This window comes from Rhinopithecus bieti, unplaced genomic scaffold (assembly GCF_001698545.2).
Source record: "Rhinopithecus bieti isolate Rb0 unplaced genomic scaffold, ASM169854v2 scaffold_15813, whole genome shotgun sequence".
NCBI classification, from domain to species: domain Eukaryota; kingdom Metazoa; phylum Chordata; class Mammalia; order Primates; family Cercopithecidae; genus Rhinopithecus; species Rhinopithecus bieti.
The window spans coordinates 918,264-942,507 of record NW_016809040.1 but is presented as its reverse complement, the minus strand read 5'-3'; the positions used below and the strand labels follow the sequence as shown (position 1 = coordinate 942,507).

The following is a 24,244-nucleotide window of genomic DNA, read 5'->3' as shown; positions in this document are numbered from 1 at the left end:
AAAAAAAAAAAAAAAAAAAAAAAAAAAAAAAAAAAAAAAAGAGAGAGAGAGGCAGAAAGAAATGGGTAAACATAAAGCAAGGGGAGCATATTGGCATATGCTAAGTACTATAGAAGGCATTTTGTTGTCATTACTTACTGAGCAACTACTCTTGCCAACCACTGAACTGGGCACTCTCACATGTTGCCTCATGGAATCTTCATGGTAATCCTGGAGATTATTATTCTCATTGTACAGAGGAGGAAACTGAGGCTCAGATATGTCAAATAACTGATTCAAGTTCATGCAAGAACCAGGGATCAAACTCAGTTCTGTCTCACTCTTCTCAGGAACAAACATCAACAGAAAGTGACTCGGCTTTCCCCAACCCCCATTCCCTGACTTCTTTCAGACCTTTCAAACCGTAATACCCCTTCATCCAGAAAGTCTTTTCTGACTCAACCTGCCCGAATCAGATTGCTTCAGTCCAGGCGGCCCTCTCCTATATGAAGTCGCTGGCTCTTGTGGACATGTTAAGCTGCCTCTGCCTGTTGTCTCCCATTACATTCACAAACGCTCCCTGAGCATCAGTGATTTTCCAGTCAGTGTGCTAGTGCCAGAGGATGTGAGAAATAATCCTTGCCATGGAGGAGTTCTCAATGTTGGAAGAAATAGGAAATTAAATCACAAACCTCATTACAACATGGTAAAGGCGATAATATACATATGGAAAAGGTGCTTTCATCCTTCTTCTTCACGAGTGTATAGTTTATATCACCAAACTGTGTGTGTGTTCCCTGATGGCAGAAACTGTATCTTATGTTTACTTTTTTCTTTCCTATGCCCCAAATAAAGCCCATCTATTGATTGATTGTCTGCTTGATGGTCCAGAGAGGTTAAGTGACTTGCTCAGTAATACTCAGCTGAATTAAAATAATCTCCCACAAATCCTGACTCACAGTCAAGTTTTCATGCTCCATGAGGGCCTTGGTGTACCCAGAAACATGTGCTCTATTGCACCCAGAGCAGATGGGGAGTAACAGACAAATGACATTCTGGGTCTCCAGAGCCTCTACTCACGGATGCAGGTCTCCTGAATGGAAGCTCCCGGGCGCCGGTTCCGGAAATAGTGCAGCTGACACCGCTCACAGTTCTTGCCTTCGGTGTGGTCCTGGCAATTGTCACACACACCTCCATATGCCCCCTGGCTGGCGGCAAACACAGCGGGGTCAAAGTGACATGTCTCTGAGTGCCCATTGCAGTCGCACCCTGGAAAAAGAGAGTCCCAGGGCTGACATCTGACCCACGCCTTTGCTGTCTACAGAGCGTGCTCCACAAAAGCTCATTGGCATCTGTAACAACTCTGCAAGATGATCAAGGCAGGGAAATGGGGCAACTGAGGCCAAGGGAGGTTTGTGTAATTTATTTAAGGTTACATGACCAATAAGAAAGCAGAGGAGAATAAGAACTGATTCTCCTGATTCCTACTGTTGGGATAAACCCAAGAACAGTGGCCACATTGGGCCAAAGCAAGAGCCCTTTGAATGCTCTATCCCCAACCCTCCCACTGCCAACATTGGTCTCCTCTTGGGTCACTGCCTGTCTCCGGGATGAGAATCTCTGCTTTCCTCATTTATGTAAACAAAGTCCCTGATTCTAGGGAGCCATTTGAATTAGGAAAAATGACAACAGAAAACCAGATATGTCCTAAACAGGGTAAAGCAACTGGAGAGGCCAGAAGAAGCAGGCTCTGGGGATACCATGAAAGTCACATGGAATCAGAAGCATCAGCCAAGTCATGGTCCCTCCAGGCCTGGCTGAGGAGAAGGCAGGGGATGGTGGGAGGATGTCACCCAAATACTCTCTCCATCCTCACAGAGCCAGGAGAGCTTGAATTGTAACAGTGCAAATTCAGTGTAGATTTACATAAGAAAGACTGGATCCCCCTGTGTCCCAGGTGAGGTCACTGAGGCCTAGAGGGGCCAGCACTTGACCCACACCCTACAGGGAAGGGGAGATCCAAAGCTCCTACTTTGGCATTCATGGGTGTCCTGGCCCTCTGCAGGTCTCCAGGGCCGGTTGTTGTAGAAGGGCGCACAGTGTTCACAATTTGGGCCGGCAGTGTTGTGCTGGCAGACGCAGACATCATGGACCTGGGAGGGGGACCATCAGCCATCAGGAGTAATCAACAAAGAAGGGCCCCAGGGCCTTCTTTGTACCTGCCCTCTGTGTACCACTCAGGTCTGGCTCAGACACCAACCCTTCCAGGACGCTTCCTCTGAGTGCCGCAGACTTCACCTAGCTCCTGTGAAACTGTCTGCCATTGTTCCGCACATATGAGCACACGTGTGTGTGTGCACGTGCTTGTGCCCGCACTGCTCCCCTAGTGAGGTTTTTGCAAGCTCACTCCTTGCACTTGGACACCCCCGTGACACCTAGTCAGAGGCAGCGCTTGGAAGGTGCTCAGAAACCCTTGGCAAACTGTGGGATCCAGAAGCTGGTGGGGCCCTCTGGAGATTTATATTCCAACAATCTATGACTACAGTTGTTTGGCTAATGGAACTGTTGTGATGAACTGTCACTAGACTCATTAAGGTATAAAAATAGAACAGCTATTGTGTGCTAATTGCCTTCCAAATTAAGCCCAACACCTTCAGCCTGGCACTCAAGGACCTGTATCATGTTAGTTGCATTCTCAGCTCCCATGCCCTGCTGACAGCACAGCAAGCTGAACTTCTAGCTGCTCCCTCTGCAAGCCCTACTTTCTCCACCTTTTGGCCTTTAGCAATGGTTTTGCTTCTACCTAGAATTCTCTTCTCTCTGTATTCATTCACAAAATCCTGCCAGCTAGGCTTCAGCTAGAATGGCACCTCTCTCATAAGGGCTCCCTGGTCCCTCTAATTCCATAGATCTCAACTCTGGCTGCACCTCAGTGTCACCTGGGGAGCATTTTTTAAAATGCCAAGGTCCAGATCCAATTCAGTCTGAATCTCAAGGATGAGGCCCAGGCAGTGGCACCTTTTAAAAGTGGTGATTCCACTGCACAGCCAGATTTGAGGACCACTAGGGCTGGGTGGCTCCCTCCCTCCCTGTCATTTCATAGCATATTGTATTCCCTCTGTGTCACTCAGCCTTGGGTTCTAGGAGTATGTCTCATGGGCCCTGACAGATGACACACTCCCTGAACTGGGCTCCCTCTGCACACCTCTGCAGCCTGGAGCAGAAGTTGGCCCAGAAGTGGAAAGAAGAATGCCAGCTGAGGCTTGTGCCACCTCTATTTCCCTCCCAGGCCATCTTACATGATTTCCTCCTATCCCCCTATCACTAGGACAGCTGTCACACTCCCATGTTGGGTCCCTCCGCTTCTTTGCTTAAGGTTCTCTCTTCTATACCTGTGGTTCTCAAGTTTGGTTTCACAGCAAAATTCCCTGGGAGGGGAGGGCTTGTTAAACTGGAACTTCTCAACTCCCATCCCTGCTGAAGTCAATCTGCCTGGTCTAGGGTAGACGTAGCATCTGTATTAAACATTGGTCTCTCACCCTGCTCCCATATCTCACCACTAGATGAGACTTTAAAATCCCTAAACCAGTGGCTGTCAGACCTGGCAGTACATTCGAGTCACCTGGGAGCTTTAAAGACCAATCATAAAGTTAGAATATCATAGGGATTCTATCTAAACGATTCTGATTTTTGGAACGAAAACCACTTAGATTTTTTGTTGTTGCTGCTGAAGTATTAAGTACCCAAGTTTTAGATTTAGTGCCCTTCCTGCTTTACAGGAGCCCCAAGAATGTCCGTAGTCTGCCCTGGTCCTGCCCCCTTCCACTCCCCTTCCCACCCTAGGCTGTCACCTGCACGGCGGTGGAGGGGCCAGCAGAGGCCCCAGGCTTGGGGGCGCAGCGATCAGCATGGCCGTGACAGAAGCAGCTCCCCTGCAGACGGAGCTGAGACACGGCATAGTAGGCGCTGGGAGGGTGGTAGCCCCTTTGGGGCACCGGGGCCAGCCTGGTGAAGTTGACTCTCAAGTTTGTGATCTCCCCCAGCTCTGAGAGGACCAAACAGCAAGGAGGGAGGGGTTGGAGAATGGAAAATAAAGAAAGGAAGTTAGAGGTACATAGAGTCTCCTTCATATGTGATACCATGGGCCATCCTCTCCAGACCTCAACCATCCCATAGCATCCCACAGACAATGTCCCTATTGGGCAAGCAGGGCAAGTATTAAATCCCCAACCACGTTGACAAAACATGAAAACCAGGAAATTTCCATGACCTAGGTTCCAACTCTGTTTCCTTTCCCACTCATATTTCCATGGACAAGAGGAGGGGCCACACTGACCTTGAATTTTTTTACTTTGAGTTGCTGGAATCCCAGATGCTAAATCCATAAGGTTAAGTTGGACCTACAGAGGGAAGGGAAAGAGAAGCACTTAAGAAGAGACAAATAGTGTGCCTCGAGCTCAGAAGAAACCTTCCTTTCCATTATATGCCTCACATTTGAAGTCCTTGTTACCTGGAACCTGAGACAGACCATGGCTATGAGGTTGTCAGCTGCTCTGGGGGAGCAAGATGATCACTGGGCCATAAATGTGTGTGTGTGTGTGTGTGTGTGTGTGTACCCCCCTCCCCCCCAGTTGAAAATATAAGTATCCTAAGAATTTCTTGAGTTCCCTGGGTCAAAAAGTGTGGTAAGATGTATCATCTACATATGAGGGTTTAGGAGATACTAATTTTCTCATGACTCAGGATGAGTGAGAAATCTAAAATCTGAGGATGCATGAATGTGGGTGACCACAGCACTCTGGACAATCCCAATTTCAACTGTGCTTTTGATTTAAAAACAAAAAAAAAAAAAAAAAAAAAAAAAAAAAAAAAAACAACCATTCATCATCTACATATCCCAGGAAGAGTTTTCACATCAGCCCTCCACAAGTTAGGAAACAGTCCTGCGTTCTGATCTGCTGTGTGAAGAATGTGGTTAACATAGATTTGGGTAAGGGTATAACCAAGGAGGAACTGCTAAACCCCAAGGAAGAGATGCATGGCCCACAAAGAGGGCCCCACTCTGAGCGTTGGTCCACATGAGAGCAGCTCTGAGGGCTCACTTGTGTCTCCGCCAGGGAAAGGAGAAGAGAAACTACAGCCTCCTCTGCCAGGGGATGGGGAAAAGCAGTTATGAAAGAATTTGATCATGTCGGGAGGACTTAAGGAGAAACATTCTGAGTGTTTCTTCAGGCAGGTTCTTATTTCTAGCTCAGGGTTTAAGCTCAGGAGAATTCGGGCTCTGGGTTATACCAGAATTCCCTCCAAGGGCTAAGACTGGGTTAGATGGATGGAATAAACTGAAAATGTTTATTTTTGTGTTAAACCCTACCAAGGTGAAATGAAATTTGTGTAATTTGCTCTTGCATCTAACTAGCCATCCCAAAATCCTCACACCAAAGTAGGGTCGATTTCATCTTCCCACTAGAGGGATGAGACAATGAGACACGGGGGAGGGGGCTGTGGAAGAGGGCAGGGGTGAATAAGAGAGCAGGGGTGAGTAATGTGGTGGCCCCAAGGTCTTTCTGAAATATCCCTCCTCAGAAAGAGTATAAGCAACAAATGTTTTGAGGGTGGCCACAGGGGTCATTACCGGGGGGAATTCAGGAAAGTCAGCAAGGGGAGCTGGCAAGGATGTTTCCATTCCTTCTCAAGAGTCCGTGTGGCTGTGTGAACAGTGGGACATCAGGGACTTCTCCCCAGGCCTAGTTTTCAGGATTCCCTCTACCTACCTTCCCCCCATTTAGGCGCGCATTAGGCCTCTGGGGCAGGAACTGGCACCGAACATCCTGCCAGCTCTGAGGCCGGCCCTGGCGGACCCGAGGGAAGGTGGAGGTGCAGTCAGCAGCCAGGTACTGGTACACTCGCCAGGTGTTACCGAAGTCTGAGGAGCGCTCAATCAGCATGCCGGCGGGCATGGGCCCCTGCGGAGACAGCGGCAGTGTGCAGAGAGGAGGCGCTGGGGCTGTGCCCCATGGAGACACAAGCAGAGTGACAGGCTCCTCCAGTGAACTGGGGAGAAAGGGAGCCCAGCGGGAGCAAGTGGGCTCAGGAGCGTCCAGGTCCAAATCTCCTGGCATACCACAGGCCACAGAAGTTTCTCCCCAGGATCTGCCTTCCAGAAGGAGTGATCCCTAGCTCAGCTTACCAGGCTTTCAGGCTAGACGTTCCCCTGCTCCTACACTTCCCACAGCTCACCGTTTTCTCTTTCTCTCTCCCCTCCTGGAGCTCATGTCCAGCCTCCTCTGTCCTGGCCCTCCAAACCACGTTCCCCACTCACCAGAGAGCTCTTCCTGGGTGATTATCTGATCTTTGAGAGTTTCAATCAGTCTGCATTGATCTCATGATATAATCTGAGCACCTTAGCATGACATATTGAGTCCCTGCTCCTTCCTACAAAATGATTTCATCCATTTTGGGTGGCTTTAAATGTGGTCTTTATGCTGACAGCTCCCAGCTTGAACAACTTCCTGGAACTGCAGGTCTATAAACTCAGCTTCCAAAGCAGATACTGAACCAGGCGCAGGCCTGTCTCTCCAGCTTCAGGGTTCCCTCCTGCCTGATCTCCCTAGTAAGCTTCATCTGATTTCCCCTTTCTCCACGTTCACTCTTACTCAGTCATATCTTCTTTTTTTTTTTTTCTGAGACAGAGTCTCACTCCATCACTCAGGCTGGAGTGCAGTGGTGCAATCTCGGCTCACTGCAACCTCCACCTCCCGGGTTCCAGCGATTCTCCTGTCTCAGCCTCCTGAGTAGCTGGAATTACAGGTGTACACCTCCATGCCCTGCTAATTTTTGTATTTTTAGTAGAGACAGGGTTTCGCTATGTTGGCCAGGCTGGTCTCGAACTCCTGACCTCAAGTGATCCACCCGCCTCGGCCTCCCAAAGTGCTGAGATTACAGGTGTGACCCACCATGCCAAGCTAATCTTCATATTTTTAGCAGAGACAGGGTTTTGCCATGTTGGCCAGGCTGGCCATCTTCTTAAAACATAAAATGGGACTTGTCAATCCTCTGCTAAAAATCCTCCAATACTATTCTGGAATGAAAGCTGAACTTCTGACTATGAGTGAAGAGGCCCCAGGCTCCCCGGGCCCTGCCTCCTCTCAGGCCACCTCCTCTCTTCAAGCCCCAAACCAAGCTCAGTCCCTCCTCAGAGCCTTTGTCCAGTCTTCCTACTTGGGATGCTCCTCCTGCTGGTAGGTTCCCTCTCATCTTTTGTTCTCAGCTTAAATGTCATTTCCTGGTACAGATCTTTTGATACCTGACTGAAGTGTGTTCTCCTACTCATGGCTGGCCCACCCCACCCTGCCCCATTATTTTCTATTTCAGCATCTTGTTTCCTTCAGAAACGTCACCACGATGTCCAATTATTTACTTGTTGTTTTCTTGCTTTTTATTCTTTTCCCATGAGACCAGGATTTCTCAACCATTCTCACTGTTTAAGCACTGAGTTGGGGAAATCTTAGTCCTAGGAGCTGTCCTGTGCACTGCAGCCTGGTGAACAGCATCCCTGATTTCTACCCACCAGATATCATTACATACCCGTAGTTACAACAACCAAAAATGTCTCCAGAAATTGTCAGCTATCCTCTGCGGGAGAGGGGAGGGCAGAATAGTGCCCCTGGTTGAGACTCAGTATACCAGGCTGTAGCCCCTATTGTCTGTGGTTCACAGGTGGACCCCCAACATCCAGCACATCGGTGTTTAGCACACATTTGTTGAATGAATGGTGAATCTTCAGTCTGCTCCCCTCCCTCTGTGTATACCTGGAAACTCATCTCGCAGCAGTCTTCAGCCCTCCACATCCCCACCTCTTGCCACCAAGCACATTTTACCCTCCAGGCCCTGTGTGCATTCCCTTGCCCCCATCCCCAATCATATACCTCACCTTCTTGCCGCCTGCCTCCTGGTCTTTGTGTTTATGGTTCTGTTTGCTTGGAATAAACATTGCCCTTCACCTGGCCATTACTGTTCCATGAAAGTTCATCTTCCCCTGGGTGTACTCCCTGACAAGCCCTCCCAAGACAGACCATGTGAGAGCCCCGTCCTGGGCTCCCAGCACCTCTTCTTACCAATATTGTGCACACATTGCACTCTCTCATTACTGACTTCCCCACATATGGTGAAAGCTGCTTGAAGATTGTGATTTGGTTTTATTCATCTTTATATCCCTAACATCTGACACGAAGCCTGCCGTGTAATCAGTGTTCAGTAAGTGCTCACAAATAATTGACAAATAAATGAACAGGTGAGTGATGATAAAGTGAGGAGACTATTTAACACTATCCATCCAAATGAATATGCTGCCCTTCAAAGTTGCCACCTTTAGAGACTGGGCATTTATTCAAATGATACTTGCATTTCTCAAAATACCTTTGACCTTTAGATGGGGCGAGGCTCTTAGAGCCAACTTCTTCAGTCATGTAAGAAATTAGGTCCTATTACTTTTTATACCAAGCTCATTTTAACTCCTGAAAGTTATATCTCCCTTCCTAATCATTTAATCTTATTAACCAAATTTGATCATTGAATATCTGACTATTTCTGTAGAAAGAATAAAACCAAATCATTTCTGAAAAGAAAAAATTGACCTATGGCAATTAAATGAAAATGTTTCCTCCAAAAGAAGTATCTAGAAGGCTGTTCTAAAGGCAGAATCTGAAAGTGCTTTGAGAAGTAATGGCACTGAATGAGTAGATTGCCCACCAAGAGAGCTGTTCCAAAGGAACATCCGTCAGTTAGTTGGATAGGCAAGTTCTTGGCTGCTTGTTAAACTCAATCTAATATGCAAAGTTATTAAAACAGAGTATACCAAGAATACACAAATGTACAATAAGCAACTGGGACCAGTAGAATTGGTACTTGGCAGACATGAATTAATTAGATGGGTTGAGGGTGGAGAATGAGAGAGGAAGAGGATATGCAACCACTGCACGGCCAAGACAGGGAGCCTAGAGGTGCCACTGTTCACCCAGGAGCAAGTCCTTTGCTGTCACCATGATATAGGCTCATGGTGAGTGTTGCCTCAGCCCAGAGAGACAAGGACACTGTGCTCCTCCATGGCTCCATGCCCACATGGTCGAGGAGCCCCTCTCCTATCCGCTGCCACCCCCAGGAGGCACACCTGGAACTCCATCATGACTTCCTGAAGCTGGAATCTCCTGTCCAGGTCCAGCTGCAGAGAGACAGGGTTCACATCTGGAAGGACAAAAAGTAGAAACTGTCAGCCAGAGACTTTCCACTTCCCCAGCCCTGAAGGAAGCCCTGGACTAAACTAGCTCTAGGAAGTCAGAAACTCTCTAACCTTGATTTTCCAAACTCCCTCTTGGAGAGGAGTGGGAAGTGGTATGTTTCTGCTTATGTTATCTATTCAAGATCCTATCTGTTTTTGGCTAAGTTTCCTTCCCACCATCACCTGATGTCTTCAATACTTTGGAGGGCTTCAACTCGTCTGTTCCACACAGACTTGTTCCCAAAGCTTAATTCTGCAAGCCCACCCCCTGAGACTGAGTGGAGGGAAATAAAGACATTCCTCTCTCCTCATACCCTTTCCTTCACCTCCAACAAATTCTTCTACCATAACATCCAACGGACCTCAAATATGAGGCAGAAAGGTTCTTCTTGTCAATCACCCATGTCACATCACCACAAGAAATGCCTGGGAAACCCAAAGGGTTACAGGGCACCTTCCATCCACCTCATCCTGTGGAGGCTGCACAGTTTGAGTCCCTGTAGATGGCAAATGCTCACCATTCTGTGACTGCCACCAGCGCATGGGGCCGGAGGATGAAGCCACATTCTCTACTCGGTGACTGTAGTAGTTGTGAGGCTGCCTGGAGTCACACTTGCAGCATTTCATCTGCCACTGTGGGAGAGGAAGACAGCAGACACTCAGAGGTGGGGTCCTAATAGAATTCCCCCTTGCGTCCTGAGATCCCAGCATATCCCCTCTGTGGAAATCCTGCCCTTAGGAATCGCTAGTTTTATTAATACACTTTGAAGGATTAATCTCTTAAAACAGGGCTATTGATCATCTTTTAATTGGTCATCTCTGAATACCTTTGTGTCCCTCCTAACACACAGCAAGTGAATGGTGAATAGATGTGTGAATGGAGAAGAGGTACAAGGTGGGAAAAAATACTTGAGTACATGACATTGCCTTGCAGAGAAACTTGAGGAAAGTGCCAAGGGCAGGAAAAAAAAGGGGGGGGCGGGGGAGAAATTCATACTAATTGAGCACCGACTACATACTAGGCACAGGCTGGAAAGTTTAATAGCTCACCTCATTTAATCCTGGCAGCCTGGAAAATTCTGGGGTTTTGAGAGTCAGAGAGAGAGGACTCCAAAAGAAGACAAGGAAATGTGGATCTACAGTCCTAGCTCTGTCACCTCTATTTCCTAGGCTTAACTTTCTCCTCTGTAAATTAAGTGGGGATTGAGCTAGAGCTTTTCATTTACCCAACAAATGCTTATTTAGCATATACTATGTGCCAGACTCTACTCTGGGCTCAGGAGTTATACTAGGGAACTAAACAAAGGTCCTGCCCTCAGGGAGCCAAAATTCTAGTGACATTCAAATGATCTCTAAGGCTCTCCAGCAGTGACATCTGGGCTTGAGGATCTTTCTCAGGTTTGATATTCCCTACCTACAGGGGACCAATCAGCCTCACTGGGGAGGTCCCCAATAACCTGGCCTATGCTTATCTCTTGGAATGAGACAGGAGCCAGAACTGAAACCCATGGGTTTCATGGCAGAGCAAGGATCACCAAGAAAAACAGCATGGCCAGAGAGTTGACATATCCCTTGTTCTTTTAGCTTGTGCCTATGTGCATACATATACACTTACACACACACACACGCACACACATGCACATGCACACGCACACACACACACAGATAACGTGACCTTTTCTCAGCTCCCCCATAAAACACACATAAAATCTGTTTTCTCTGAGTAACCATGATCCCAAACCCTGTGTGTAGCTTAAACAATACTATCTACAAGGCTCCAAATTTGCCAACAAGTAGATGCAAGGCTTGGACAAGAACCTCCTGGACCTGCGGGTCCTTCTGGGTAGGGAAAACTGTCCCTCCACACACCCTGTACCTCTGCTTTCCTCTAAGCCTCCACTCACCAGAACAAAGGACCAACCCAGAGTCTGAGTGGATATGTGGGGCCTATGCCTTGAGTGATAGAACCTCCCTGCCCAACACCCATCTTCCCTCTCCAAAGCTGGCACTGCCTGCAACAGGGGAGAGCAAAGAGGGGAGCCAGGTGTCTTGGTTCCCTGGGCCTCTGCTTACAACTCCACTTTCCAGCTCTCACCCACTCTGCAAATGAAGAAAATGATCACCCTTCCTAGTGCTTGGAGGTGCCCTTGGCATGTCCAAACATGCTTTATTAAACATTCATTCTTTGGGTGTTTAAGGCTCAAATAACAGCTGGCACGTAAGCCCTTTAAAAAGTAGCTTGGCGGGGTGCTGTGGCTCACACCTGTAATCCCAGCACTTTGGGAGGCCAAGGCAGGCAGATCACAAGGTCAGGAGTTCGAGACCAGCCTGGGAAAAGTGGTGAAATCCCGTTTCTACTAAAAATACAAAAATTAGCCAGGTGTGGTGGCAGGTGCCTGTAGTCCCAGCTACTCGGGAGGCTGAGGCAAGAGAATCGCTTGAATCCGGGAGGCAGAGGTTGCAGTGAGCCAAGATTCTGCCACTGCACTCCAGCCTAGGCGACAGAGCGATACTCTGTCTCAAGAAAATAATAATGAAATAAAATGAAGTAGCACCCATTGCCCCACCTCCCAGCACTCACTATGCATTCCCTTGCCCTGCTATATTTTTTTTACAGTACATATCTACACTTGATACATTGTATACTTACTGTCAATTTATTTATTTGTATATTGTCTGCCTCCCCCTTCTAGAATGTATACTCCATGAGGGCAGGAATTTGCAATCCTTCACTGCTGTATTCCCAGTGCTTAGAAAAATACCCAGCACATAATAGACCCTCACTAAATTCCTCTTGAATAAATGAATAACAAATTTTCAGTAAAGGCCAACGATTTGCATTAGCATTATTACTAGCATTATTACTAGGCTCTCCCTTCCTGCAATTCGGGAGTTTGAAGGGAGGGGTGGAAGAGTGAGTAGGTAATAAAGCATCAATAGTAAGTGGAGTACAACCATGTGCAGAGGAGTCGTTGGTAGTTTCAATGCAATAGCCTACTTACATCTCACAATAACCCTATGTGAGAAGTAGTATTAGCCCCATTTACAGAGGAGAATGCTGAGGCACAAAGAGGCAACATGGCTTTGCTATTGACTGATTCCCACCGTCAGCATCAGAAAGGGTCCCTCCTCTCCTTTCTTTCTTTCTCCCTTCTTTCATCCTCTCACTTCCACTCGAAACTAGTTGAGTGGCAAAGATGTGGGGAAGTATGCTAAAGGGTAGCAGTCTCTGTCTCATGCAGCGAGCCCCAAGAAGGGCTTGGTCTGACCTTGAAGCTTATCATGGGGAAGGCTAAAGCAGAGAGAGCACTTTGGGAAGAAACGGGGCTTCTCCAGCTGACTCAGCTCAGTTACCACAGAAACTGGAGACCTGTCGCTGGCTGAAATACCTGAGCACTTAAAATAATCCTTTCTGGGCAAGAGAAGGCCCTTGCTAGAGCCTGACTCCCCTCCAGACCCCTATTTTGGTCCCTGGCAGGGAGCATGCCCTTCTTTATACTCTTCCCAGCCTCTCAGGAACAAACTTTTCCACTCCTGTCCTCTGCCTGCACTCAGCACATGTCCTGAGGAGAGACAAGGGCCAGCTGCCTTCCGGCCGCCTGTCACCAGAGCTTTCTCCCCAGCTCTGCTGGGAGCTGGTCCAGCCCTTCCCTGGTCAAGAGAGTGCCAGAAACAAGTCTCTTTCTTTCCCTGGCCCATGGGACAAGTAGCTGGAGACTGCGGAAATGTCCTTGACACTCCCAAACGACAGGACATTATGTAACTATTAAAAACACTGTTTAGAGAAAAAAATTTAATTGCATGGAGAAATGATTATATTATGTTTTATGAAAAAAAACTGGGCATATACTTGCATATACATTATAATCTCAAATATATATGTGTGTGTGTGAATATATATATGTATATATTTCCATTTAAAGGAATGTAAAGTATGTGGAAGGAAATACACCAATATATTAAGTGAAAACATGAAATTGCTGATATTCACCCATTTTGACCTACAAAAATGGCAACTGCATACAGTTCAACCTGATATCTCTGGGTAGTGGAATCATAGATAACTTGTTTTTTCCTTCTCTGCTATTTTTTATTATGTTTAAACTTTTTGTTTGTTTGTTTGTTTGAGACAGGGTCTCACTCTCTCGCCCAGACTCTGGGGTGCAGTGCCACGATCTCTGCTCACTGCAACCCTCTGCCTCCCAGGCTCAAACGATTCTCCCACCTCAGCCTCCCGAGTAGCTAGGATTACAGGCATAAGCCACTATGCCCAGCTAATTTTTGTATTTTTAGTAGAGACGGGATTTCACCATGTTGGCCAGGCTGGTCTCAAACTCCTGACCTCAAATGATCCACCCACCCCGGCCTCCCAAAGTGCTGAGATTACAGGCGTGAGCCACTTACACCGAGTCTGTTTAAACTTTTACACCTTGGATACATATTAATTTTTATATTCAGGAGAGCAGATAGTATTATAAAACAAAACCAACTAAAAATGCCCAGGGTTTATTGCCCTGCTCCTCCCTCAGTCTTCATGGGGATAATCTGGGGCACCCATGCCTTCTTCTCCTTCCTTCCATGTGTGCAGGCACTGATGGCAGGATCAGATGGCATCATAGGCTTACAAACTACGTGCTGCTTATCACAGTAACATAGCTAAAGGAGGAATTTATCTCAATCCTTGGAGACAGGCTAAGCCAACAGGCGAGACAGGTATTTTAAGTAGCTCTGCCTGTCAACGAGCTAGCAGGACAGAAGCCTGAAATAGAGCAATTTATGGCAGAAGCCCACACGAAGACAAGCTGTTAATTTATCCTTTCCCTCTGGGCCTCAGTTTCCCTTTCTGATTTATTCTTGTATGCTTATACGTAGGGTGCACATATTTGTAAGCATCGTGTGCATGTGTGATTCTCAGTGTGAGGCTCTTCCTCTCTCATGTGTGATGTGCCCCTGTCTCTCCCAGCGATGGCAGCTCTCTGCTGCAGCTGCCTCCCTCTCTGGGGTCATTTGGCCGGCATTCTTCTGGCTGTGTTACCTCAGAGACACAGTACTATTATCAATTCAGCCTGTCAGGCCTCCAGCCAGTTTGGCTCCTGCTTGCTCTCCAGCTGGAAAGGCTAGGCCTTCTCCCTTATCCTAGAGCTTTCTAGAAGCTCAGCAGTCTGGCTAGAAGATGAACTCTCCCAGAGAGCCAGGGGAGGGCAAAGGAGCAAGAGGGCAAGAGCCAGCAGGGGCCTGAATCACGGTGGAGATGGGAGGAAAAGGAGGGCACACCCAAGTAAAAACTCTGAGCCTTTGCAAAACACAGAGCTAATTCTGGGGGAAAACAGGAAAACAGGCTCTGATTATGTATGGCCCAGCTCCCTCCCATGACAAAGCCAGAGGGCTGTCTGGGTTCATCTAAGAAGCTACGGTCGGGCCAAAAGAAAAAAAAAAAAATCTAGCTGCCTTCAAGAAAATACATTTCCTCCACTTCCACTTTCTTATTGGTGAAAAGGAAGGGTTGAATGGAATAATAAAGTTTCGTCTTGTTCTAACATGCTATTAGAATTCTTCCCTATTCCAGCACATCAGCCCAGAAGTTAAAGCCACTCTCAGCAAGTAGACAAAGAAAGCAAGAGAAAAATAAGACATTCACCAGATACTGTCCTGGAGAAACACTTTTTCCAGCAATATGGACAGAGAGAAGGGGATCCTCAAGGCCTATGGTCAGCCAGGCCTCCATTAGAACCGACTGCAGTTCAAAAGCCTCAGCATTTCTATGTCAATGCATATTGGCAATGAAGATCAAAAGTCAGCACCTATTGCAGGCACTGGGTGGGAGGACAGCCATATGTAAGGTACTTTCAGCTTCGTCTTTTTCCTTATCACGAAGTGAAATTTTGACCAAAGCCTTAACTCAGTACAGCTGTTATTTCCATCCTAACTAAATTCAGAAATCACTCTCTGAAGCTGATTATAAAGATGATATATGCTACACACTCAAAAATTACACTGCACCAGGCTCAGTCCTGAGCAATGTGCATATATTATCTTAGTCCATCCTTCCAAAATCTCGGAGGTAGCTATACTACATTTACAAATGGTAGGTATCCCCATTTTGCAGATTAGGAAAGTGATAAGTTAAGAAATGTGTCCAAGCCCATAAAGTTAGCAAGGGATGAAGCACAGACTCTTGTCCCACCTTGTCTGACTCCAAAACTACCTGTGCTGTTCTTCTTTTTTTTTTTTACCTCCCTAGCATACTGGTGCTGTTCTGATTGAAGGAACATAGCAATCACTCGGCAACCACTGAAAATTTCAGAGTTGGTTTCAGGAAACTCCCTTCTTCTGCTTCACTCCACCCCGTTGGAAAGGCAACCTCAACTCCACTATGGACATCTCCAGAAAGAGGGATGTCCCCTGGACCTGAGTGCAGAAAGTTGGTTAGTATGCCAGGGACCTCTACAGGTCCTGATAGTGGCAATGACTACAGCCCCTCATATGGCCACACAGGCAGGGGGTGGATGTCCAGGAAAGGCAGCAAGGTAGGTCTGCGAGACAGTTCCCAGAGGCTTCCACGGGCCTGGACCCCAGAAGCAACGGGGCGAGAAGCCAGGCTAGCAAAGTTGTGAGGCCATCCAGGTTTGCCTTTGGGAACTTCCCATCTCACATTACTCCTCTCTGCTTTTAACCCCACAAGCCCTACTCCTTAGCCCATAACAATTAGGACCCAAGAATCTCACATTCCATCAACCCAAGTTTTGCTTCTCTCTGATAGCAATTTTTCCCTACAATGTCCCTTTCCATTTTCTTCTATCCCCTCAAAACATGACTCATTCTGTGTCTCGTGGGTCCCTCTGCAAAAGTCACATCTAGGTTTCTGATTAACATACTCAGCAAACTTAGGTTTAGGTCATAGATTCATATGGTGCTTTTCTCAAGGTTGTCTGTGTTTTAAACAAGGAACTCAGTAATGCTTCATCCAAAAGAGTAAACCCCCAATGGTAGAGCTCTGGAAGCTTTAGAGATGCTTAGAGCTTCTAGGAAACAAAGAAAGCAGATATTTTGGGCCAGAGGGGCAGTGGCTCACACCTGTAATCCTAACACTTTGGGAGGCCAAGGCGGGTGGATCACTTGAGGTCAGGAGTTTGAGACCAGCCTGGCCAACATGGTGGAACCCCCGTCTCTACTAAAAATAGAAAAATTAACCAGGTATGGTGGCACATGCCTGTAATCCCAGCTACTCAGGAAGCTGAGGCAGGAGAATCACTTGAACCTGGGAAGCAGGGGTTGCAGTGAGCCGAGATCATGCCACTGCACTCCAGCCTGGGAGGCAGAGCAAGACTCTGTCTCCAAAAAAAAAAAAGAGGATATTTTGGGTCAGAGGCAGGCTCAAAATCCCTTGTGGGTTGAGGACAGGGATCACAGTACATATTTGAACACATCCTCTGCCAACACATTAGCCTTCCTGAAAATCAAGAAAACAGACAATTGTCAGATGAAGAAAGGCAGTGGTCGTTGGAGTGTGTGTGTCAGCAAGCAGGAGGATAAGAGTGCATTTACATGCATGCGCGTCTGCGCGTGTTAGAGAGGAGGGACTTCCAACTGTCTACTGTTCCTCAGCTTGTTTCCAAGAGATAAAAATGACAGCTGTTTGGCTTACACAGTTAATTAACCTGAGGAATGCGCTGTGTAAGACTGTTACTAAGGCAGCTGGGTAATTAAGTTTTTCCCCAGAAAGGGAGGGAATGGGGGATAAATAAAGCATTTAGGAGAGCAGACACAACACTGGAGGAGACATTGTCGGGAGCAGAAATCAGGGATGGAAAGCTTTCCAGCAAATCCGCTGGTTCTTGAGAACTGTGTGTCATCCCGGAAATGACTGAAGGGCATGGTGCAACCCCTGCCTTCACACGCCCTGAGAGAGGACAGTGGACTCTCGGGGTCACACACAGCCCAGCTGTCTCTGAGAAGCAAGCTGAGTGGCCAGAGCTGAATAAACAGCAAAGTTTGACTAACTCCTTCACTTCACACACGGAAAAATGGTGGTTTGTAGAAGAGCCCTGACTTTCACAAGGTCACATCCCTGTTATTAGTGTCAGACCCAAAACCAGAAAGAGGGAGCCTTCACCCCCAGTCTTCACTAACCATGACTGCCTATGGATTCTTCAACAGCTCACTCTAAGTCAGATTGGCACCAATCACCTTGAGAGGCACAGAGGAGGGCAGCCCAGGGATGGGTGGATTTTAGTGAGGTACGTGAACGCATGTCCTGATCAGGGAAGAAATGCTCAGGAGTGTGCTTCACAGATGGGGCAGCCTCTGCATGCGGATGCAGCCACCAGGAGGGGGGCAGGAGAGAAGGGTTGGATAGAACAGTTTGCATCTGCCAGGCACCAGGTTGGTGGTCACTTTACACATTCTTTTATGCAGTACTCATGACAACCACTGAAGCCCATTTTTCAAATGAGGCCCAGGGAGAGCACAGAAGTAAATGAGGGCAGGGAAGCATCACAGAATCACAGACGTTTTCATCCATGCCTTGAGATTGAGGGAATAATAGTGCAGTGAGTTTTCCTAGAATCCATCTAGGAGCTGGAAGAACGAAAACAAGAGGCCAGGGTGATGGAACTACAACTTCAGGTCATTTTGGTAAAGAACAGCCTTGTCCCAACCATAGACAGTTAATGGGTCATCAAAGCAGATGAGCCCAGAAGGGCAAAGTTAGGGAGGCAGAGAAGATGCCATAAGGCAAAGCTGGCCAAGACCTATGTACACTGCAGGGTTGCAACATGGACCTGGAATTTACCGAAGCAAGCCCTTGAGACGGATGGGATTTAGCAACTGAGACAGAATTGGGTAGAGGAGGTAACATGAAAACAGGCTAAGACTGGTCCACAATTAAAAAAAAAAAAGCCACACTTGGAGGTAGGGAACTAGGAGAGACAATTTTGGAACTAAAAGGAGTCTCCACTGCTCCTGCAACTCCATTCTGCTGAGTCGCCCTGTGTTAGTTGACTGGAACTGGGGGTAGGGAGTGGGTGAGTAAGGCAGAAATGTCCAGGGGTCATAAATGCCCACCCCATTGCCCTTGCATTCATGGCACATCAGTAGGATGTGGCACAGAAGAATGATCTGGTCCTGGGGCTCAGGGCTCGCTATGTCATCCCTGCACAAAGATAGAACAGAGGCACTAACCAGAGCCCTTGGCTTCAGGGAGGTGTATCTGTGGGAGTGGGAACTGGTAGACAGGGGTGAGAGGGGTCATAGGGAAGGGTGAAGGGAGAGGCAGTAGGAATGCAGCATTGCATTCCGCCAGCCTCGTTTCCGGCTGTGGCTGTCCAGTACACCCCCTACCTCTAACTACTCAGAAAACTCAATACACAATGTGTTTCTCTCGGAAGTCTAAGGTCCCAGCACATACCCAAACCCTCCCAATAGCTCACAGGGAAAACAATAGCCACTTCATGGGGTGTTGTAAGAATTATTTGAGATAATTTACATAAAACTCTTAGTATGATGCCTAGGACACATACGATATGCTTAACTAATTACAATTGCCATTAGTATTCTTTAATAACAAAACAAACTTAAAGACTGACATTAGAACTCAACAGAATTAAAACCTGAATTTCTGATTCTTATCACGCAGCCACCAATGCATCCAGAGAGGGTTCAGGGTACGTCTGTCCAGAGAATGAAAAGGGAGTCTCTATGCCTTTAGTATCTATCTTCATTGCTGGAACCCATGGCCTTTGAGAAGGGTAGGCATGTAGTAGTGAGGGAAAGAGAAACGAAACAAGACAGAGAGGTGGAAAATGGGGGAGAGATGCTGATTGTCAGCAGTCGGCTCATTGCCAAAGAATGCTGAGGAAAAGAAGGGACCCTAAAGACCATCTCATCTAATACACACGTACAGAAAAGGACAGCAAGGCTTAGACAGGGGTAATCTCTTGCCCAAGGTCACACCTCAAGTCAGTGGCAGACCTGAAACTACACTACACTCAAGATGATACTCCCTGCCATCCTCTACTCTTTCCAAAGGGCTAGATAAATTTATTCCCCCTTAGAAAAAAAAAAACAAGAAAGAGCCAGTGCTTCTCAACTTTCACAGCAGAAAAATAGCTGAGATTTATCCATCCCCAGGGTTGCAAAAGTCTAGACTTCTGTTTTATAAGCACCCTGTTTTGCTTTCAAGGGGCTACTTAGGAGCAACGAAGACAGTTGGCTTTCCAGGGCATCAGAGAGGCAGAGGGCAGGTCAGTGTGAAGCCAAAAGCCCCAGGCCTGGAGGAGGAGAGACTTTTCGGATGGGGCTGGGATTGAGGGTACATCCCAACATAGGGGCCTCTGACCTCTCCTTGCCTCCCCTCCCAAAATGCAAGTCAGCCTGAGAAAGGAAATTGGCAGAGGTCTCCCTGAAATTTTTAGACATGGGCTTGTAATTTGGAGGAAACAGCCAAAACCACTCTGTTGCCTAAAAAGCTCAATACTGCCAGGTCCCCTGATGCTCATGGAGTAATCTAGACCCACAGGGAGTGCTGGCTAGAAATGGCCATCTTACCCAACCCTGTCAAATGGGCTTCCCCACATCCAAGTGGGTGAGATGCAGAAACCACAGCCATCTCTGCTCAGTACCTCCAGTCATTTCCCTATACCATGTGTAACTAAAATAGCCAAGATAACACAGGGACTAGAAGGGCAGTGAGGCCCAGAGGCCGTATCACATACCACCTTCTACAGCCCAGAAGACAAGGGCAGCCTGGAAAGGGGAAACCACAGATAACCCAGGTCTCTTTCCCCAAAGGCTGCAGCAACTCGGGACAAATCACTCCCTTATCCATTCCCTTGTTCAAGCAAAATGGCCGAATGAGGCAGCTGGTAGACAAGAAAACACTGAGCAATTTCAACTTTGGTAAAGAAAGATTCCACCCTGTTGAGGGCAAACAAAAAGAAAACCAAAGTTCCTACCAAAAAAGACCCAGAGACAATGTAGAAGAAAAATACAACAGCTGTTTATAAAAGCCATGCCTAACAGGTAATGTTAGTCATAGCTCAAAGCGCTGTGTTTCTGGATTTGATCCAACTTACATCTGAGCCTCTGACCCTGCTGGAGAAGCTCAAGTCACTTCCTCATCTATCTCACTGACTGTGGCACAGCTCAGTTCCTGACATGGCAAGAACACAGTTCGTCCCAGCACCAAATAACACATGAGGCTCTATACACCTAAATGGCCAGTGTTTGGCCTATTTGCCTATTCCCAAGACTTGAAAGACTATCCTGCCCATGCCCAAGGACTGAGAAAAGACTCCATGTCATCTCAGAGAGATAAGAGAGAAATGAGCTATTTAGTTAATTCTGAGTACATTTCCTCTTGCCCAACTAACAGGTAAATTTCTTAGAGGCAAAGATCTGGCCTTATACTTTTACTGCACTCCCCAGTCCGCGTAGCGCACAGGGCTTGGCCTACACCAAGTACATTCTAAGTATTCAGTGGACAAATGGCAGCTCACACATCCCTCCCATCCCGCTTTCCTCCAGTCCTGAGAAGTAGGGCCTACCTCACCATGCTGGGTGCAGTAGGTCTCAGGCTTGGTCAGTCCACATGTAGATGAAGCTCGGAGAAACCGGGTCCTCCCAACAAGCAGGTCCCCAACAGGTGGATAGCAGGCCCCACGGGAGCAGGCTTGCTGGGCATGCAGGAGGCCAGGTAAGGCTGAAATCATAGGGATGTGTGATGGTGCAGTCCAGAAAGAGAGGGACCTCGCTGGCCACCCCCAGTGTCCTTCAGGGAAGCTGACATTAGCAAGATTATATCCTCTCCCTCACTCAAACTTCCACTCGCTGCTGGTGGTAATAATTGCAGTATTGATACTATTAGATTTTAAAAGTTGATTTTGTATTCTATAACTCAAAACTTGAAAAGGAGAAGAGCAGAAACACTGGCAACCAAAAACCATAGATGACCCTAAAATATGGCTTTTAGAACCAGACTAGAGACATTGACTCGACCATCATGACAAGCTCTGTGGCTCTTTCCACCTGCGTTGTGGCCTCTGTGAGCAGTCCAGAGGAGGGCTGACTGCTGAGCCATTGGAGGAACATTCAGAAAGGCCTGCGTTAATTCTGCTCCTTTATCTTCAAAGCTGCCCCAGCCACACTTTGTGAGTGCACAGCTACAATTCACTGGAAAACAGGAACTTAAGCCACAATGGCTTTGGAACGAGCTTGAGAAAGGATGGGAAACTGTGGAGAACACTCGGGAAACCACAAACCACCCTCGGGTAAGAATAAGAAGACATTTGGGAGCCTTTCCAGAGTGGCAGAAGATCTTCTTCCCCAAAGGCCCAAAAGAATGGGGAAATCTCACAGGTGTCCCCAGTAGACAAGTATTCCCAACTGAAGGGACTACAGATGACAGGTGATGCCCACACTTTGGTAAACTCTCCTCCTCCCGTGGCTGTCGCCTCCCTGCCATATAACAGGGCCTGGAAGGATGGGAAGGGGTACTTACCAAAACACAAGAGGAAGAGTGGTCTCATCTTCAGCCAATGGGGTGATCCCCAGAGAGGACCTTACCTAGGACAGAGCAAAGCAACCTGGGTACAACAGTGCAAACACCTAGAGCACACTAGCCCCTTTTCTTTTCTGTTTCTAAACTCAAGTTTTTTTCAGAAGTCTTTACCTAGGGTCCTGATCTAGAACACTTGGTGCAGCAGATACATTTGTAGCCAAAAGCTTGGAAAATGCTGGAGCTCTAGACCCTTGTCTCAAGTGGCATGTGACTCACAGGGTGCCCTGCGAAAATCCCATCCCCTCCCATACTCCAGCTTCCTCCTCTAAAATGGATGGGAAGGACTGTGGACCCTGCCCTACCGCACGCAGCCATAAGGACAATGTGGGGAGCAGGAAAAGGCTGGACCCCTTGCAGGAGAAAAGCTGTAGGAAGGTCCAAGGCCTAGTTCCTGCCCCGAGAGGGCTGGCTTTTCTCAGGGCCTAGACCAGCAGCCTCAACCCAGCCCAGCCCAAAGTGAATGAGTCAGAGTGGCTGACAGCCTGGAGGCAAGCCTTCTCCTGCCATGGGCATGGCCTCCAATACCATCCAGGGCCACTTAGAGTTTGAGGCTGTGTGCCCACAATTCTGGGCTAAGCAGGCAGCTGGGATGCAACAGGGAGAGATGTATGGCTGTCTTTAACAAGTGAGTGAGGATTTCATCTGAAAGGGAAGCAACCCAAAATGTCTTCAATGATGGGCTGGGGCTCGACAAGAGGGGTGGGGCTGGGAGGCCACAAAGCAGGGATTCTGAAGGAGGCTGGGGAAGGATGCTCGAAAGCCACTATGTGGTCCCAGAGGCAGGCTTGCCTTGTGGAAGCATGCCCCACCCTCGCTCATGCAGTGACCCCCTCTGCCTTGAAGTGGATGTTCACTCTGTTCCACAAACTCTTTTGGCTGGGGTGGAGGGCTGGGGGCTTGGCAAGGCAGGAGCAGAGGGGGAACTGAGGACATTCCTGCCATCTTTAAATTATAGATCCTAATGCTTCAAAATCATTCCTTCTAATCCCTCTCCTAAAAGAGTCATGGGCCCAGGGAGGGAACATGTGGCCTGAGGTCCCACAGCTAATTGGCCTAAGAGAGACCCATCTTCTGACTTTCATCCAGTACTTTCTCAGCTTTCCCACCCCTGACTGGAAATTCCCCGGGAAGTAGACATTCTGAGCCAGGCCAGCCCGCCCTTTTCACTTCTCTTTTGTGCTCAACCCCGGATCTGAACCTGCTTTCCTCTAAGCCAGTGAGGTGCTTATCAAATGTGAAAAAGCAATCAAAACTGTAGCAGACATTTTAACCTAGCTCACCTGAGTGAGCTCCCAGGAAGAGGAATAAATCAGTTCCTGCAACCAGGCCCCAGGCACCCAGAGATACAGTTCTCCTCCCCCATCCGGCCCCCACCAGGCAGGTAAAGACAGGTAACGTACCTCACTGTGTATTCTGCCGTTCTTCCTCCAGATCGCCTGAAAGCTCCTCTTGAATGTGGGGGTCTCCCCTCCTGGCTCCAGGTTTTTAAACAACAGCCTCACCTCTGGAGACTCCCTGGCTGGGTGTAGCCCCACCGCAGGGCGGGTCTCAGGAGTCTGGCAGCCGTCACACCCATCTGTCGTCACTGCACCCCCACCTCCCAGGACAGGACTGGGCAAGTGGGTCGGTCGGTTGGTCCTAGAGGCCTTGCAGTAAGCTCCACAATGCTCGCCTCCCTGTGGGGGCTGCAAGGGGCACCACAAACAGCACCAGGCACATGTAAGTGATCATCAGAGACCAGGATTCATAGGGTGGGGAAGGGCCCTTGCATCTGTGTCAGGCAATGAACTCCACATTTTCCCAAGGCCAGCAGGGGTCAGCTTCTTCTTGTGACCTGGACCACCCCAGACAGAAGATCCGGCAGAGAACACAAAGATTAGGGCTTATATAGAGAGTTAAAGCACCAGACATGTCACTGGGCTGGAAGGTGAGAAGACCCAAACATCCAGGACCCTGGAAAGTACCATTCCCCTCCCCAGTGGAAAAAAAAAAAATGAAAAATCCCAGCTTCTTGGGGAATTTGGAGGATCCTCAAAAGGCAACATTCATGAGGAAGGATTCAAAGCTCAACTCATCCAAGGAAAGCTTAAGAGAAATGAGCAGAGTAACTCTAAATGCCTCCCCTCCAGCTCCTTCCACAGAGTTGGCAGGGAGCCCTGGGACAGGTAACTGCCTGTGAGTCACTCCTCCCACCTGTGGGGAGGGTTAGTCTCCTAGCCCCTCCCTCCCTGGGCAGGAATGCCCGCCTGGAGGGCCAGAAAACAGACCTGACCACAAGTGGTGGAAGCAAAGGCTGAAGCATAGCTAGACTGACAAAGTCAAAACAGACTTTCCCTGGCCTCCTGCCAGGCCTGAGAACACAGCTTCCTTTGTGGGCTCCTTGCTCAGGGCTCCTGGGCTTCCAGCCACTGTAAATGGATGTGGCAGGTCCAAAT

General features: G+C 48.0%; 1 protein-coding gene across 1 annotated transcript in view; it reads right to left on the bottom strand.

Annotated features, from left to right (window-relative positions):
• The window catches only part of LAMB3 (laminin subunit beta 3), a 42,834-nt gene extending 18,895 nt beyond the window's left edge, over positions 1 to 23,939 (bottom strand). The window contains exons 1-10 of the mRNA XM_017888312.1: positions 23,210 to 23,939; positions 21,750 to 21,814; positions 20,797 to 20,951; positions 9,772 to 9,886; positions 9,146 to 9,219; positions 5,751 to 5,942; positions 4,316 to 4,379; positions 3,831 to 4,024; positions 2,012 to 2,132; positions 1,060 to 1,248 (exon numbers count right to left, since the gene is read on the bottom strand). Coding sequence (XP_017743801.1) covers positions 1,060 to 1,248; positions 2,012 to 2,132; positions 3,831 to 4,024; positions 4,316 to 4,379; positions 5,751 to 5,942; positions 9,146 to 9,219; positions 9,772 to 9,886; positions 20,797 to 20,951; positions 21,750 to 21,777 — 1,132 coding nt within the window. The 5' untranslated portion in view covers positions 21,778 to 21,814; positions 23,210 to 23,939. The remainder of the gene's footprint in view (positions 1 to 1,059; positions 1,249 to 2,011; positions 2,133 to 3,830; positions 4,025 to 4,315; positions 4,380 to 5,750; positions 5,943 to 9,145; positions 9,220 to 9,771; positions 9,887 to 20,796; positions 20,952 to 21,749; positions 21,815 to 23,209) is intronic.
• Between the last annotated feature and the right edge of the window lie 305 nt (positions 23,940 to 24,244).